Genomic DNA, 18,884 nt, shown 5'->3' on the forward strand with positions numbered 1-18,884 from the left:
GATGAGAGAAGGGCACATGAAAAAAGAAACACAGGCATAATTCACAGAGTGCATGTAATGGGTGATAAGGAGGTGAGATCAAGTATGCATAAGGGGGGGGGGCAAAAAGCTGATCCACGAGCACATGCAAGGAAATAGAAGTGGTTAGATGAGGTGATAGGGGAGAGCTAGGTGGAGGCAAGGAGGTAGGAGCAGAAGGTAAGAGAGGGGCACATGAGGTGGAGCAGGGGACACAAGACAAATGGGGAGAAGAAGCCGAAACAGGCAGAAACAGAAGTAAGCCGGATGAGGCAGGTAGTGAGTGTGAGAGACTGGAGGCAAGCGGGACAAGAGAGCAAGCAAGGGGGTCAGTAGGCGAGTAGAGGTACATGGGCTAGCAGAGGAATAGCAGACAAGAGGGAAATAGGAGGCGAGGGGAGACAGAGACATGGGTGAAGATGGAGAGTAAGAGTCAGAGCAGTAGGCACTGGGGGAGACAGAGGCAGGAAAAGACAGACAGAGAGGGAGTGGCAAGAGAAACACATTGATAGATGGACAGGAGGAGGAACGAGAAACATAGGCATTCTTTGTGGTGTTATAACGGGTGCTGGGATTACTTAAAGACAGTAAGAATAATAGGTCTATGAAATGGAGCAGTGATAAAATTGGCAGCAAGTGCTCCAACAGGAGCTAACAGAGTTCACCGGTACAAAGGCTATGGAGGTGATAAAGAAGAGTTCTGCTGGACTGTTGAAAGTAATGGGGGAAGGTGCTACACCGGAGGCTGATGGGTTCAGTGTTGGGAAGGGCAGAAAGTGCTACAGCATTGACTAAGAAGGAGGATTAGGGGTGGAAGGTGCAACAAGTTCTCTAGAGGGCATGCGTAGAGGGTTTAGAATGGAAAGGGTAGGAAGAGAAATCTGGGGCTAGTGTTTCAGTGATATGAAGAATGGGAAGGTCTATAGTTGGGACTGCGTTGGATTACAGGTATAGGAAATGTAAGATGTCCTATAGCTGTGGGTGAGGTTCAGAAATGCAAAAAGTCAAAGTAGTATTTTAGAGACGTAGCACAATTCAGTGATAGAACGGTGGGAAATCATACAGCAGGGATTGGCAATGGAATTACTTTCTTTATACAGGCTGAGTTTTCAGATGTGATGAAGGTGATAAGACCAATAAGGTAGACGGGGGGGGGCTACAGAAATGAAAAATCAAGAAAGCTAGGGCTGAGTAATGTGGTGTGTGTGTGTGAAATGCTCTAGCAAGAGATGGAAATACTATGGTGGGGGTTGGTCAGTTCAATAAAAACTCACCTGACAGCATGAGCACATAGACCAGGTACATCCAGTCCAGAGGCAATGGGCCCAAATCGTTGAATAGTGGGAAACGACACACCTCCAGCCCATCCAGGTACTTATAATCCAGATAACCCAGGCCCCTCTCCTGTGGGATGTCCAGCACCATCAGCAAACCTAACAGGCAGGAGGGACAGAGAGAGTGCCTGGTAAGCAACAGAGTGGTAGAATAATACGGACTGAATGGGACATTAAAGGGTAATAAATACTTCAAAATCAGGGGCTATGTATGAAAGGTGGATATCTGCAGGAATATTATAAACTTGGAGATAGCACACTATATCAATTGCACACATGGGACATAGCTTTGATGCTGCATGTTATAGATCTGTCTTGCAGGGATTCAATAAATTCAGGTCAGAGGGTGTAGGTCTTTAACCCTTGAGGCATCACCATCATCTTCAAGGAAACCATCCAATGCATTGCCACCAATGACAACCACATACCCATCATGGAACACATCAACTTCCAAAATACAGACAGCCGGCAAGACTACAAAAAAGAGGCACCCTTGTATACAGACCCCCCCACCTTGTCCGGCCTTCTACGATGCCATCTCGAACCTCACTGCCTCATTACCCATCAACTCCTACCTACTCGGCGACCTCAATTTCCACGTCGATGACCCCGACAACGCAAACTCTTCCTCCCTTTTGGAGACCCTGAACAACATCGGCCTCACCCAACTGGTTACCAAACCCATGCACAGAGCAGGACACACACTCAACCCCGATCTTTACCTCTAGCGACAGAGTCAAGTTCAGCCACATCACAGAGCTCACTTAGTTCGACCTGCCTTCGTTCACTTCACCATCCCTGGCGCTCAGCACACAATCACCAAACATCACAGCTTCCCCGACCGCAAGTGGCAAGGTAACAGACATCGTGGACTCAAGCCCTCAGCACCACCCACCTAGAAGCCTCATACGACCTGGAAGAGGCTGTTCAGAACTTCTCTGCATGTATCACCAAATGCGCCGACAGAGTCACCCTAAAGTACACAGCAAAAACAAACAAAACCTCAACACACACCAACTGGTACACCCCAGAGCTCAGAACCAGCAAGCACAACTGCTACCGACTCAAAAAAACAATGGCGCTCAAAAGTAGCCCCTCCCAACAGACACTCCCAAAGCAGCCCTCAGCAAGTACCACCTGCACATCAAGGAAGCCAAGAAAGCAGCCATCACAGCTCGCATCGGCACAGTAGCCAACCACACGAAAAAACTTTTCAAAATAGTCAAGGAATTCTCCAACCCGACAGCCACAGAGAACTCAATCCACCCCTCACAAGAACTCTGACACCCTCTTAGACTACTTCCACCGCAAAATTGCCACCATCTACAACAACTTCAACCCCCAACCCACCGCTCTCAACGTCAACAGCCTCGTCCAACCAGCGCATGCCAGCCGAAAAATCACCACTTGGTCTCCACCCACTGCACAGGCCACCTCGGCTATCATGACATCCATCCACTCCGTGGCACGCACCGACCCCTGCCCCCACCGTCTCTTCAACCTCAGAATCAACCAAATTAGCACAGAACTCACTAGCTTTATTAACACCACAGGAACCGTTCTGGATAGATGGAAACATGCAGAGGTCAGACCTCTCCTAAAGAAACCTTCCTCCGACCCCAGCAAACTCAAAAATTAACAACCGATCTCTTGCTCCCTATACCTGTCAAAGTACTGGAGAAGGCCATCAACCAACAGCTCACTGAATACCTGGAACAAAACCACCTGCTTAACGCCTCCCAATCAGAATTCTGCGACAACCCCAGCACAGATTAAGTGCTGATTACTGCCACAGACGACACCTGATCCGCCTTGACCTCTCCACTGTGTTCAACACCGAATCCCTCCACACCCTCATCAACAGACTACATCATTGGCATACGGCATAAGGCCTCAAGTGGACAGCCTCCTTCCTTACAGGATGTACTCAATGCCTCTGGCTGCCTCCGTTCACCTCCAAACCCAAGGACATCATATGCGGCGTACCCCAACGATCATCCCACAGCCCCACGTTGTTTAACGCCTACTTGACCCCTCTCACAGACATCGTCAAATCCCACAGCATCAACATAGTCTCCTACGCTGATGACACTCAACTCATCCTCTTGCTCACTATAGACCCCTCGACCACCAGAACAAACTTTCGAGACACCATGACTAATGTAGCCAACTGGATGAGAGACAATTGCCTTAAACTCAACTCTGACAAGACAGAATTACTCATCTTCAGGACAAACACATCCATATGGAACAACAGCAGAGTCAGCAGAACTCGGACTCTCACCCGCGCCAACAGACCATGAACGCAACCTAGGCATCATCCTCGACAGCAAGCTGACCATGAAACGACATGTCAACGCAGTCAGCTCCTCCTGCTACCACACCCTCAGCTCTATCCGCAGAATTTTCAGATGGATCCCAGTCAACTCAGGCCCTCGTCACCAGCAGCCTCGACTACTGCAATACACTCTACGCCAGCCACTCCACCCAGCTCCTCAGAAGACACCAGACCATACAGAAAGCGGCTCCCAGACTCATCCTGGACCTCCCCAAATGGAACCACATCACTCCCACCTCAGAAACCTCCACTGACCCCCCTTCCCGAAGAGATGCCAGTTCAAGATCCTCACGCACACCTAAAAAGCCCTACATGATCAAGGACGGACGTACATCAATTACCGGCTCAGCTTCCATCTACCCTCAAGACACCTGCATTCCTCCTCGCTAGCCCTTGCACACACCCCTCACATCCGTTACAGCCTCAGCGGGGGTCGCTCCTTCTCCTACATCGCCACCAAATCCTGGAACGACCTGGCCCTCCACCTTCGAACAGCTCCCTCACTGGCAGACTTCGGAAGGAGACTGAAGACCTGGCTTTTCGACAGAGTCCCCGCAGCCCCAGCGCCCAGATACCCCTAGGGGTGACAGTGCTGCACTATACAAATGCGGTTTGATTGATTGATTGAGCAGCTCATCCCACAGATTTGTTTAGAAGAGCCTAAGGTAAGATGGTGGACTGGGGATGTAAGGGCCAATCTGCATATTTAAATCTATGGGGGAAAAGAAAAATACGATTGGACAATAACAAAAAAATCTAGTAAAAACTATGGTTCGAAAAAATGGCAATAATTGGCAGAACTCCCAACAATACACCTTTAGACAGCCCAACTACTAGGCAGATCAATATGCCAAGCACCAACTGACTCGGGAAACCCAAGCAGTACATCTCTATGCTCATCCACATTCACTGAGCTACTGTGTGAAGTGGTCAAAAGAGAGAGGAACCAGTTACTCAACTTTGATAGAGTTCTGTATGGTGGAAACTCTGTCTAACCACAGAACCCTCGCCTTTTATATCCCCCTAGGGGTCACCTTGGATCCAGAACTTTTCAGCAATTGCTCCTGCGCACTGGTAAGTGGCATTATCAAACTCCACAGCTGCTTTGACTGCCTCCAGAAGTATCGGATATCAGAACAAAGGCATATATAGGCATCACCCCAGCACACTTAAGTTTTCTTTTGAAACTCTTGAAACTCAAACTCAGACATAGATCAACTGTATAAGACAGTAAGCTTCACAATGTGAAAAAAACTATCTAGGGGCGGTATTAGAACCACAGAAGTCCACTCTACAGAAAGGGAAGGAGAGAGGGTGGAGAGGAATCTGCAGTTAGAGTATCAACCACAAAAAGCGTTACAAAAGGTAGGTAACTTATTCTTCAGATGGATGCTTCCAACTGCAGATTCTTCACCTTTAGAATAGATACCAAAGCAGTAACTTCTAAAAGCAAAGGTTATGAGGAGTGCACTTACACTAGGAAGTCATTACAGGATCGATCAGGCAAAATGGCCCTCCCTGCAGACTTGAGCGTCACAACAGCAATGCTTGGTGAAGGGGGTGGATAGATATCCACGTGGGAGCCTGGATAATGTCCAACAGCAGAAAACCTCTCATTAATGACATTGTGGTAGCCTTAATTCTTGAGAAATGAGTCCTAAGGCCCTTGATTATGCTTGCTCGCTATATTTAGGAGCTAATAAGTCCGAAATTCAGAGGCTACAGAGAGTCCAGAATGCGGCCGCAAGATCTCTCCTGGGCTTGCGCAGAACGTGTCCAGTGACTAGTGCCATCCGTCGCCTTCACTGGCTACCCGTAGCCAGGCGAATTGAGTTTAAGGCACTTTGTACTGCCTTTAAAAGTCTGAAACTGGCATCCCCCCAAATTTTGTCTGATCTTCTACCTTATACTCCCACACGATCATTATGATCTATGGGACAATGTTTGGTAGTGATCCCCCGGGTGAGAAAAATCCGTGCAGGTGGGCGCTCCTTCCGGAACAGAGCTGCCATTCTGTGGAACTCTCTGCCGGTCCACATTCGAGGGCTTACCAATTATTTCCATTTTAGGAAAGCGATCAAGACATTAGTTATTCCCGTCCTTGTAGGCCTTTAACGTTCTTTGTGTACTGCTCTTCTGTTGCTTAGCGCCGGGACGCCTCTTAGCTGGGACCTTCTAACATAACATAACAGGTGGCTCCTTGTTGGACAAGGCATAACACATATGTATGCACAGGGTGATACATTTGAATCGACCTCTCTTAGCATTGCCAAATCTACAAAACGATGATTGCCCACTCAGATCTTTGGAGCCAAGTGCTGAAGCTTCTCCTCTTTCTTAGAGGGATATGGCGGAGAAAAGGAAGCAGAAAGTGTGGTGAACTGCCCCACATTGTAGGGCAATATCACTTTCTGTAGAAAAGAATCCCAAGTCTGAATCACCAATTTATCAGGTAAAATGGTGGTAAACAACTTCTGTACCGGTTGCATCTGTAGCTCAATGGCAGTATGCACAGAACTAATGGCATTGGGGAATACAGTCTCAGGACATGAACTGCCCCCAACAACCAAAATAAATCGATTTGGTACATGTGTTTCGAAACTCCAGAATAACATTCACCAATTCTGCAGGCAAGTCAGACCCACTCACTTGGTTCCACTCAATTTCCAAACATCGGATTTAAGTTGTGGAGGCTCAGGTGCAGAGACCTTCCCTGTTGCTGGGAAAGGAGTTCCTCTGAAAAAGATAGACATAACAGAGGAAAAATTATCAGGCTCAACAGGTTGGAGAAAAACATTCTCCTAACCAAATCTGGCGCTATCAGGATGAGTTGAGCTCAGTCCCGCCAGATTTTCTTCAGAATTCAGTGCAGAAGTGGCAGTGGTGGTAAGGCATACAGAAGACCACAGTGCCACTGAAGACTGAATGGGAGCCCACCAAATATGGTTGTCCGAAATATCCCTAGGAGGTCATGCCACTGCCAGAGTTTTACTGCTTCTTGATGCAGTGCCTGTCACCTCACACAGCCCTGCGTGTTGCAGTTGCACATGACAGCCAAGACCTGGACCGGCTTCCCCCTGCCTGATGGAGAGAGAAAGTTACAGAAAACTGATATGACTTCTCTGCTCCACTGGAGACCAAAGGCCCCCCAATTTTCACTTTGTACATAGAGTGAAACATAAAAAAGTGACGCCCCCTCCCAACCCCAGAGACAATGTTTATCACTCCTGTACACTCCGGGTCGGCTAGTATGAATGGCCTTAACACTACAACAATTTCAATGGTCCCTTTATTTTGCTGGTTTTGACTTTGTGATAACCTGGCATCCAGGAAATAAAAATGGAAAGGTGGTTGCCTTGTCCAGAATCCAGACAGAACCACACAAACATCCAGGCAAGGTACAACCCATAATTCCAGAAACAAATATTGTGTGTACCGTTTCATTAGCTGGCCTCGAAGATGAAGTCAGGAAAGCTCTGACTCCTGACAAAATATTAACCTGATCAAAACAAGAACCCGAAGAGAAAGATTAAATCAGCAACCTCCCCAATATGGAGCATTGTTCTTGCCAACAAAAGACAACCAAGAAAAGGCCTTATGTGAATGTCATGATCGCCCACTGGTTAGAGATCAAGGAATCCATAAACCTATTGATCTAGTTAAACGTTACATTTGGTGGCGAGAGATTAATTCACATATTCAGTAATATGTAACAACGTGTGAAACCTGCGCCCAAGAGAAGCCTGAGAGATAAGCCCCTCAAGGATACTATTAGCCCTTACCAGTAGCCTCTCATTCATGGCATACTGTAACTACAGATTTGACTGGAGATTTACATTCCAGCCAAAGTTATAGTACCATCCTAGTATTCGTAGACCCCGCAGACAATTAAGGACCTATATGGTTAACTTGGCCCTTACTTATATTGTACCTGAGACTGTACTATGAGTTTGTAAGCTGTGATTTAAGTACATGTGCGATTGTTTTGAGTAGTAGCGTGCTCATATGGCCCAGGGTTCCGTAGGAGCTTATATGTACTTTTGAGACGGAGAACACACCAATGTCCCCCACATGGCGAAAGCCCTTTATGTACTTAACATATTGTTATATGTTCAGTTGAGTTGTTTGGTCCGGTATAGTTCTTCGACCGGACCGAGTATTTGGGTTTGGGGGGGGAGGGGGGACGGTGCTATTGCAGATGTTGATTTGTTTAGGCACAGGGGCCTGGAAAATCCACTCGCTGTTAAGCGAGTGCAGGTTGAACCGCAATGCATACACTTGGTAAATACACCATACTGACATGGAATGTTCAGGGATTGGGTTCTGTGCAGAAGCGACACAGAATACACGAGCAGTTGCAGCGCCGTAAAGCCCAGATAGTGTACCTGCAGGAGTCTCATATAGTGGACAGTGAAGCGGTAAAGCTCTGTAAGAAATGGAGAGGACAGATCTTTTCCACTTCGTACTCCAGTTTTGCGAGGGGGGCTACAATCTGGGTAAGACATGGAGTGCCATTCATGGCGCTGGAGTAGCGAATAGATAAACAAGGGCGATACATATTTGTGCGGGGGATGTTAGACGGCCAACCTGTGGTTCTGGGTAACGTATATGCACCTAATTTTGAACAAGACAAGTACTGGGGTATGTTAAATATGGCATTGACGGGATGGGAACTGTATCCATGGATTATAGGGGGAGATTGTAATACAGTAATGGACGTTAGCTTGGACAGGTCTCACCCGCCCCTACGTGGAGCAGGAGTGCTTAAGCAAGCAGAGGCGCTAGGTAGATGGGCTGGGGGATGGGAAATATGTGATGTCTGGAGAATGTGCCACCTTACACATAGAGAATACTCTTTCTATTCCGCCGTCCACGTACTTCACACGAGAATAGGCAGAATATATTGCTCCAACAGGATTGCAATGCAAGTGTCCCAGGCTACATACTTGCCGAAGACTTTCTCAGACCATAACCCACTGGATATTGTCCTTAACTGGGGCAGGGTACCTACCCTGGTACCCACCTGGCGCATGTGGTCGCCACTGTTAGAAGATTCAGTGTTCCGTGCTGCTATGTTGGACACTATTGAACATTACTTCGCAGAAAATAGTAACACTGCATCGAATAGGCTGATCGAATGGGACACCTTCAAGACAGTTGTCAGGGGCAGGGCAATCAGTACGACTGTGGGCGCCAGACAAGAACTTCACAAGTCACTATTGAAGGAGGAGCACACTATGTATGGGTAGGCTGGAACAAGTCGCCATAACTGATGCTGACAAGCGGCCCCCACTTCAGGAGGCTAGACTCAAGAACGCGGAATTGCTGGAATCTCTTCAGGTCATAGATAATCAAGCTTACTCACAGCGGCGCCACACCGAAGCAGATAAATCTGGGACATTGCTTGCCAGACTGATCCGGGACACTCCCCCCGTGGTTATTATAAATCAGGTCATTACCCTGGAAGGCGATAGAGCCACCACCCAAGGGGATATTAATGTTGCATTCCGACAATATTACGCTTCACTGTACGGTACATCTAGTTGCAGCACGGAGGCCCATGTGGAGGCTTTTTTCTCCACACTCACATACCCACAACTCACAGCGGAGGCCCAGAAGGGACTGTTAGGGCCCATTACTCAGTCTGAAATTAAGGTAGCCATGAGGGGACTCCCGCGTAACAAACCCCTGGACTGGACGGCCTGCCAGTTGAATTTTACGCTACTTATGCTGATTCCCTGGTGCCCCAATTAGAAATATTATACAACACAGCACTAGAAAAGGGTTATTTACCGCTTACTACAACACAAGCGTTGGTGATACTGCTAGAGCAGAGTTTTCAGTTTGAAAATTAACTGGGTTTTGAAGCTCTGGCATGTCTATTTGTTATATTAATTTATTAATTATTAATTATTTGTCTTGTGTAAGTGTTTATACTTACTAATCAACTCGTTTGTTTTAACAAGAGACAATTACACGTGGGAATGCATAAGTGTGCTGTTTAATAATAATGTGCATGTTTTCATGTTTAAACGTTGCTGAGTGCTGTTTATTTTTAAAGCACGAAACGCTTTTTGAATTAATGCTTTTCTATGTTGCAAGAGCTAGATAATTGCATACACATAAGGGTATTAGTGGGGTTAACACTGTTCAATCACTATGCTGTGGTAACGTTGTTTTTGTCTCTTTTAATTAAGATGGTCTATTGTGGCCTATTGTGGCCTAAACAAAGATGGCTGATATGTAAAGCCTGGCCTCGAGTAGAAATCTGTGACGAGAGAGAGCCTTGCTGAATATGGTCCTGAAGTCAGCTGACCACAGTCCTTGCTTTGCCTGGTTAAAATTTTCCGTGAGGACAGCAGCAGTTTTGGGCGATCTCCAAATGAAATGAAGCGTCCTTGGCAGCTTTGGGAAACAAAGGAGCTTTAAAGAAAGACTCTGAACTATGATCTCATTGCCGAGGAGACGTGGAAACTATAAGATACAAATGTATTTTTTGGTTCCTGTTCCGTTATGTTTATTTTGTGATTTTTCCTGAGCGGAGATTTTCAAATGTAGCGATGCTACATCCTTTCCTTCTCGCTTTGCTCAGAGGTTTGACGGAAGAAGTCAATACAAATTATATTTTCCTTTGTTCGACTTACTATAAGAATTGTTAGCCTAGAGAGGGTTTTTTTGCCACTTGCTATTTGCCACTTGCCATTTGCCTTTTGCCGCGTTCCGAATCTGCGTTGGTGAGGATCGTTGCTGAGAGGACTTCGTCTTAAGAGACTTTACCGAGAGACTTGTCCTGACCCGTTCTGACGTTTAGCTAGAATAGGTAACTATGAGAAAAATGATTTATTCTGATTGATTTTTTTGACTAATTTAGATAAAGCAATATAATTTTGAATATGGTGTTGGTTATTATTTCTTGTCAATTATTGAGTATCCTATTTTGATTATTATTGTATAGATTGTTTAGATTATGTTTGAGGGCAGTCTCAATAACTAGATCTTATCGACCCCGATATAGATGTAGGGTGTTTAGGAGTTTTTCTTTCCACAGGTTATTGCTGGTAGAGTATTTGAGCGTATGTTAGTGAAATGGGCCCTAGTGTATGAAGAATGTATGTGCGTGTAACTGTGAGATTACTCTATCCGTGGAAGTAGGGATATTATATACACCCTGATCTCTATCAATTTCCTGGTAGCAGAGTAGGATGGTTATTGATGATTGTCTTGATCTGATTAGATTACATATTGATTATTGATGTTGGTATATGTACTAATACTATATGTTGGAGTCGTCATGTTGAGTTATATGTAGTGCTTCTGGAACTTGGAAGCTGGTAGCAGTTCCGTAGGAGGGCAGAGGGAAGTATATGCTGCTCTCGGGAAAGACGGGATTGTTGGTCCTGTATGTATGCAGGAAAATTCACATTGTCTGAGTTCGGAATCAGTGACATTATTGTATGTTACTATTAGAATATATTTCTGGTATATAAGGAGTGTGTATGGTAGTGAAGGTTATCTGTGAAACTCTGGTCTTAAGTCCCAGGGATCCGTAAGGTTTACCGTTAAAGCTTATCGCGCGAGGAGTAATAGGTATTCTCTGAGCTTGTTTGAGGAACTGGGCAGGGTAAACTGCTTTGGTTAATGTGTGTTATAATTCTGTAGTGGAGCAGATTGTTCGCTGTTCTCGGGAAGCAGGATTCTGTGTGTATGTACTATATTTTCTTGTATGAATGTGCGTGAATGTATATACATTTAATTGATTGTAAGACTCTTTGGACAAGTCCTAGAGGAAACAGTTAATGAATGTATGTTAGAAGGGCAGAGTAGAGGGATGTGCTACTGTGTCAACGAGAGGTTTTTGTGAAATAGATTTCTTTTACTATTCTGTGGTTAGCGAAGCAGACAATGGAGATGTTTATATGTTGTAACTAATAGATTTTGTAAAAAATTGACACGAAGTCTACTGAAAAGATTTTGTAAAGGAGGGGTAGACGAGTGACAGGAGACAGGAGACAAGCGACTGCAGCGACTGCTGACGTCAGGAAGACTGCGCTCTGATTGGATAATAGATCAGAATAGTGTTCGCGCTGGGATTGGTGCGTTGGTGTGAGCCGCGCAAGGATTGGAAGAGCTATTCTAGTGACGTAGACGCTCCAGGATTGGTGCGTTAGTGTGAGTCGCACTGTTATTGGTTGAAAATCTGTATTGTATATTTATAATACGGGAAAAGAGTAGAAGTTTTGGTAAAAACTAAAATGTATTACCAAGAAGAGAAAAAGAAGAAAACATTCTTTGGAAAAATTAAAAAGTGGTTTAACAAGGATAAAGATGTTAAGACAAGAGAGGGTGAATTGTTACCTCCACCGAAAACACCTGCATCCTACATGGCTGCAAGATATGGGTATCATACCTGTATATGGTTGGAGAATTGGGTTAGGTATACCAAAGAGGATGGTGTTCTAGCATTTCCAGAACATGGTTCATTTAATTTGGCCGTGTTGAGAAACTTACGGGAAAAGATGTTATGTCTTGACCCGAAACCAAGACCTACACAGTTTGAGGCTTTAGTGGAATGGGAAGAGGAAGTACATGAGCGAGAAAAACAGAGATCTGGAGGACAGTACAGGTACATGTTTGGGAGGAGACATGATCGTGAGACTCATCATGATCGAATGAAAAGGTGGCGAGATGCTAGTATGTCAGAGGGATTATATCCAATGAGAACAGTTGAAGAAGGAGCAGAGAGGGTTCCTGAGTCAGAAATGAGAAGATATGGAGTTAATGAATATGAGGATGAAGTCTTGAATGACATGATTTACAAAAGACCACCTCCATATAGACCAGAACCAGATGAGAGTACACCAGTTGTTTCTCCAATAAGAGATACAGTTTGTATCATTGAGACAGAAAATGTGACATCTGAATCAAGAAGTGGTAATTCTTTCAGGGAGAAAGGGAATCGAAGTGGTGACGAAAATGCAAGAGAATTAGCTAGAACTACAACAGAGCTGACTGAAAAGATTAGGGAGTTAACGAAGAATCTGGAAGCTGTTACGGTGCCTGTAACAATAGGTCCGGTTATGCCTGTGTTTGACAAGCAGAGAATAGGTGAAAATGGTTTGGTGATTCCATATGTTGGGAATAATTTGATAAGTTCAGTTGGTCCTTCAGGAGATTCAGGAAAAAGGACAGGAAGTAGTGACCTGAGACAATCCAGACATGACACATGTAGTGAAATATTAGATGCTAGTGAAGCTAGTTGTTCAGGGATGCCAATTTTAGAACCGCAAAAGAGAGTGGTTCCAGTGAGAAAAACTACTGCAATAACAGCTGAAGATTTGAATGATTGGATGAAAGTTCTTCAGAAAAAGGATAAAGATTCACAAGCAATTGATGTGGCTAGGTTACGGGTAGAATTAGAAGAGCTTGTTACAGGGACAGTTCCAACAGAAATTCTTAAAAGTCATCATGATGGTGAATTAATGTTCATGTGTAAAAACATTACCTGGAGAGCGAGAAATACACATGACAGGTTAAGAGCAATAGCGAATGAGCAGGGAGTTGACATTGATAAGGTTAAAGCTTTGCAAAAAACCTACAGGATGGATTTTTCAGAAAAGGATATTGAAAATTTGAATGCAACTGGTAGAACAGGACAGATTAAAGAAATGGTTGCATTATTGCGAAGATGGGGAGATGTAGAAAAATGGAAGGATAGGTGGTATAAGAAAAGAGAGGAATCTGAAGATAGAACAACTTATTCAGCTTTTCCAGTGAGAGAAAAAGAGAAACCAGTGGATAATTATCCTATGAGAGAAATACCTGGAGGAGGATATGTACATGTTCCATGGACCAGACAGGATATTTTATCATTTACGAATGATTTCCCTCGATTGAGAGAAAAGCCCGTCGAGTGGTATAGGCAGGTAGATAGGTTTGTGAAATTGTCAAAAGTGCTGTGGATTGACCTGAATAGTCTGTTTGATATAATTGTTCCAGCAGACTTGTGGACTGAGTGTAAAATAGTTGTGAGTTGGCCTACTGAGGAATATCCAAGAGATCCAAGAACAGGAGCACCAGATCCAGAGGTAATGAGAAAGTACGATCAGGTGATGGTATACCTGAAGAGTAAAGTACCTGCAAAAGAGACAGATTGGGTAAAAATAGATAGAACACAACAGGAAGCAAAAGAATCAGTTCATGCTTTTTACGAGAGGCTGATACTGGCGTTTAAACAATTCAGTGGAGATGAACACCTGGGTGACAAAGATTTGAGTCATTTTGTATACAGATTTGTATATGGCCTGAGACCTGAAATTGGTGAGAGAATTTGTGAGCACACAGTGGATTGGCAGAGTAAGAAAATAGATGAGATTCTGAGACATGCTAAATACTTCAGTGATGAAATTGAAGCAAAACAAAGAAAGCTGAAAGAGAAAGCAATGTGGGCACAAGTGAAAGTTGCAGAAAGACAGGAAGCACAGTTGATGGAACAGGCGAATAATCCAGGAAATAATGCAGGGAATAGCCCTAGATATGCAGGGAAAGGAAAGGGGAATCTTGAGGAAGCAAAAAAGAAGTTTCCTTGTCACAACTGTGGCCAATTGGGGCATTGGAGATCGGAGTGTACCAATCCACCATTAGTGAATAATGAGGGAAATTCCTTGAATCAACAGGTGCAGAACGAGGGGAAAAATCAACAGCAGCAACAGCAGAAAGTTGTGAGACAGCAGAGTCAAGAGCCAAAACCGCCCTTGCCGCAGAATAGAGGAGCACAAAAGTATAATCAGGAGTCGGGATTCTACAATGATGAGCAGGTAAACAAACCAAGGCGTTCTAATCAGGTACAACAGTACTTGTTAAAAAATGAAGGGAGTGAATCTGAGGGTGATTATTGACGGTGCCGAAGAGAGGAGGAAGAGTGCATACTTGGTGCAACTCTAGAAATAGACCAGGCAGGACCATTTGTGGATGGGAAAATAAATGAAGAGAGTGATACTTTTTTAGTAGACACAGGTGCGACAAGATCAACTGTCAGGTCAACAGATGTTAGAAATCTTCCTCTCTCGGATGAAGCAATCCAAGTAGTTGGTGTAGCCAATACACAAATCAGAACACGTCTTACGGAACCAGTAAGAGTACAGATAGGGAAATTTTCAGACATGCACAGATTTATTGTCTGTGACACGAGTCCAGTGAACCTGTTAGGTAGGGATCTGTTGTGCAAGATGAACTGCACAATTTTCTGTACACCAGATGGAATAGCTTTTGAAACACCAGATGAGGATGTTTTGTACCGAGTGACTCTAGAAAATAGGGAAAGTGAGTTAATTGGTGCATTTGCTGTGTTTGATCCAGAGGATTTGCCTCGAGAGCTGAGGGACACAGTGAAAAGGACAGTTTGGGATTTTACTGGAGAGGATGTGGGATTGATGAATAATGTAGATCCAGTGAAAATTGCAGTGAAAGAGGGAATTACATATCCTAACATTCCTCAGTACAAAATGACACCAGAAATAATTGAAGGAATAACTCCTATAATTGAGAAAATGATTCAGCAGGGAGTCCTGAGAGAACTACTGAGTAGTCCGTGTAATTCACCGATAATGGGGCTAAAGAAGCCTAATGGGAAATTCAGGATCGTACAGGATCTGAGAAAAGTTAATCAAATTGTGGTGGCATGTTGTCCTATTGTGCTAAATCCATCAGTGATCCTGTATCAGATTCCACATGATGCTGAGTGGTATACAGTGATTGATTTGTGTCATGCGTTCTTTTCAATACCATTGCATCATGATAGCCAGCCGATTTTTGCATTTAGGTTTGGTCAGCGTATTTTAGCATGGTGTCGAATCCCACAGGGGTATACAGAGAGTCCTTCGATATTTAATCAGTTGTTGAAAAAATCGTTGGAGAGTTTGATCATGCCTGAAAATTCAGTACTAGTACAATATATTGATGACCTACTTGTGGCATCAAAGACACGAGAAGCTTGTGAAGTAGATACCATAGCTTTACTGAATCATCTAGCAGATGGAGGGTTAAAGGTATCTCCAGCCAAATTGCAATTTTGCAAGAAAGAGGTGCATTATCTTGGACATAATATTGAAAAAGGTCTGAGAAAAGTGACTGATGACAGAATCAGAATCATCAGGGAAATGAAAGCTCCAAAGACCCAGAGAGAAGTGAGGATGTTTCTGGGGATGGTGGGTTATTGTCGTCAGTGGATAATTAATTTTTCGCTGATAGCAAAGCCACTGATTAAACTGACAAAAAGTGAGATGACAGACCCATTGGAACTAGATGGAGAACAAATGGCAGCATTTGAAGAGCTTAAAAATAGAATGTGTGAGGCTCCAGCTTTGGGTATGCCTGACTACGAAAAGGAGTTTGAATTGTACTGCAGTGAGAGAAATGGATGTGCACTTTCAGTGTTAATTCAGAAGCATGGATTACTGAGAAGGCCTATTGCGTACTTCTCATCGACACTTGACCCTGTAGCTGTGGGTTTACCAGGTTGTCTGAAATCTGTGGCTGCAACATGCAGGAGTCTGGAACAGAGTGAGGGAATCATAATGGGATATCCTGTAAGGGTATTCGTACCTCACAATGTGGCAATTCTTTTGACAAGAAGCAGAACTCAGTACATGTCACATAGTCGGTTGACTAAATATGAGAAAGTGATTCTAGGAGCATCGAATGTGACTCTTGAGAGATGTGTAAATGTGAATCCAGCAACACTTTTGCCGGATATTGAAAATGTGGGTGTGAAAACGGAAGATGATCATGATTGTTTGGATGTGCTTGATTATTGTACAAAACCGAGACCAGACATAAGGGATCTTCCCTTGCATGAGAGTGATCATGTGTTGTTTGTGGATGGTTCATGCCTGAGAAATGATGATGGTGTGCTATGTGCAGCATATGCGGTGTGCAAAGTTTCAGAGGTTATGGAAGCATCACCATTGAAAGGAGTGAAATCTGCACAGGTTGCTGAATTGGTGGCATTGACAAGAGCTTGTGAAATTGGGAAAGATTTGAGGACGACTGTGATGACTGATAGTCAGTATGGATTTGGAGTGGTGCATGATTTTGGCCAGCTTTGGCTACAAAGAGGTTTCTTGACATCGAGTGGAACTCCAATAAAGAATGCTGAAGTGATTGGGAAATTACTTGAGGCGATACAGCTGCCTAAGGAGTTAGCAGTTGTAAAGTGTGCTGCCCATGGACAAGGAGAGGATTTTATAACGGTTGGAAACCGTTATGCAAATGACATTGCTCAATACTGTGCGAAATCCAATCAGTCAATTAATAGGGAACGAGAGGGGGAAATGTCTTTTTGCTCTGTGATGTTTACTAATGCCTTAGAGACATGGGATGAAGTGAAGCAGTTGCAGGATGAGGCAGGAGAGGAAGAGAAAAAAGATTGGATTAAGGCAGGATGTGCCCCAAGAGAAACAGACCATGTTTGGGTCTATAGGGATGGCAGACCAGTAATGCCCAACTCCATTTTGTCGTCAATGGCAAGGATGTATCATGGCCAGGGACATTTGGGGAGGGATGCGATGATTAGGTCGTTCAAGCAGACCTGGTACAATGCAAAGTTCAGGACAATTGCAGAGAGCATCTGTCAAAGGTGTTTGATTTGTCAGCAATTTAACACTGGGAAAAAGACAGTGGTGAGTCTGGGAACAATAGGCAGAGAAGGAGGTCCTTTTACAAGAATGCAGATTGATTTCATTGAAATGCCCCAAGTGAATAGACTGAGGTATGTTCTAGTGGTAGTCTGTTTGTTTTCAAGATGGATTGAAGCTTATCCGACTAGGAGAAATGATGGAGTGACAGTGGCAAAATTACTGTTAAGGGAGTTGATTCCTAGGTACGGGTTTCCAGTGACGATTGAGTCTGATAGAGGTGGACACTTCTATAATGAACTCATGAGTTCGATTTGTGAAGCATTAAGCATACAGCAGAAGCTACATTGTGCATACAGACCAGAGGCTTCTGGTGTGGTTGAGCAGATAAATGGCACAATCAAAAACAGGATTGGTAAAATGTGCTTAGCCACTGGCATGAAATGGCCGGACGTCTTGCCTCTAGTGCTAATGACTATTAGATCTACTCCAGATAGAACTACTGGTTTAAGTCCGCACGAGACTTGCAACGCGCCATGCATTTGTACCTGTCAATAAGTTGATGACAATAACTGATGACATGATTTTGGATTACTGTAAAGGCCTGGCTGACGCAGTTCATTCTGTGTTTCACCAGGTTGGAGAAGAAGCTACCACACTTGAGAAGAAGCAAGCTCATGATCTGAGTCCAGGAGACTGGGTGAGGATTAAGGTGCACAGAAGAAGAAATTGCTTAGTTCCAAGGTGGGGAAGGCCGAGACAAGTCATTCTAACAACGACAACTGCAGTGAAGTGTGCTGGTGTGAAAAACTGGGTGCATGCGAGTCATACTCTGAGAGTTCCAAACCCAAAAGAGGGAACTGGTAAAGAGTACTTTGAAGAATCAGATTCCAGTGATGATGAAGACCCAGAACCAGTGAGAAAAGAAGTAGAAAAAACTCCAAGAGAACAATTGAGAGTCTCAGAAAGGAGATCAGATTCTGTAAGAGAGCCTGAAATTTCAAAAAGCAGTGAAGAAAAAAGAAGAGAAAAGAGCAATTCCACAGAGATTACTCCTGAATCGGAAGAGGAGGAGACTGAAGAACCACTTGAGATTATACCTGAAGAAACAGGGTCAGAAAAAGATAGAGAGGGACAGATTGCGGAAGACCCCCGAGGAGGTGTAGGGAACATTCTTGACAAGCTAGGTGAAGGGACAAGTAGACAGCAAGAAGATTGCGTGTTGGAGACCCGAGGAGGGACAGGAGTAGGGAAGTCTCAAATAGTGGTGAAAGAAACTGTGGAGGAAAAGAAAACTGCTAGAAAACGAAAACAGAAGGCACTTGAAACAGAATTGGATGAGAGTGAGAATGAACAAACAGAGGGTCAAGTTCTAAGAAAGAGAACTTGGATTGGAGAAAGAAATAATAAAGAAATTAGGCCGAAAAAGGTGATAAAAGGAGATCGTTGGCCTAACAACAGAGTAAAGAGATTGAGATACAGAGTAATAAGAACAAATACATCAAAAGCTGAACAAGTGAATGAAGTATCGAGTCAAAATGAAGTAAAAAGAAAGGAGCAAGA

At 44.1% G+C, this 18,884-nt stretch overlaps 1 protein-coding gene across 2 annotated transcripts in view; it reads right to left on the minus strand.

Moving 5' to 3' along the window:
• The window catches only part of GGCX (gamma-glutamyl carboxylase), a 255,538-nt gene that overhangs the window by 177,685 nt on the left and 58,969 nt on the right, over window positions 1–18,884 (minus strand). For both annotated transcript variants that reach the window (XM_085634968.1, XM_085634969.1), the window contains exon 3: window positions 1,293–1,451. In XM_085634968.1, the coding sequence (XP_085491094.1) occupies window positions 1,293–1,451 (159 nt within the window). The remainder of the gene's footprint in view (window positions 1–1,292; window positions 1,452–18,884) is intronic.

Source organism: Triturus cristatus, chromosome 11, assembly GCF_964204655.1.
Source record: "Triturus cristatus chromosome 11, aTriCri1.1, whole genome shotgun sequence".
In the NCBI taxonomy this organism is placed as follows: domain Eukaryota; kingdom Metazoa; phylum Chordata; class Amphibia; order Caudata; family Salamandridae; genus Triturus; species Triturus cristatus.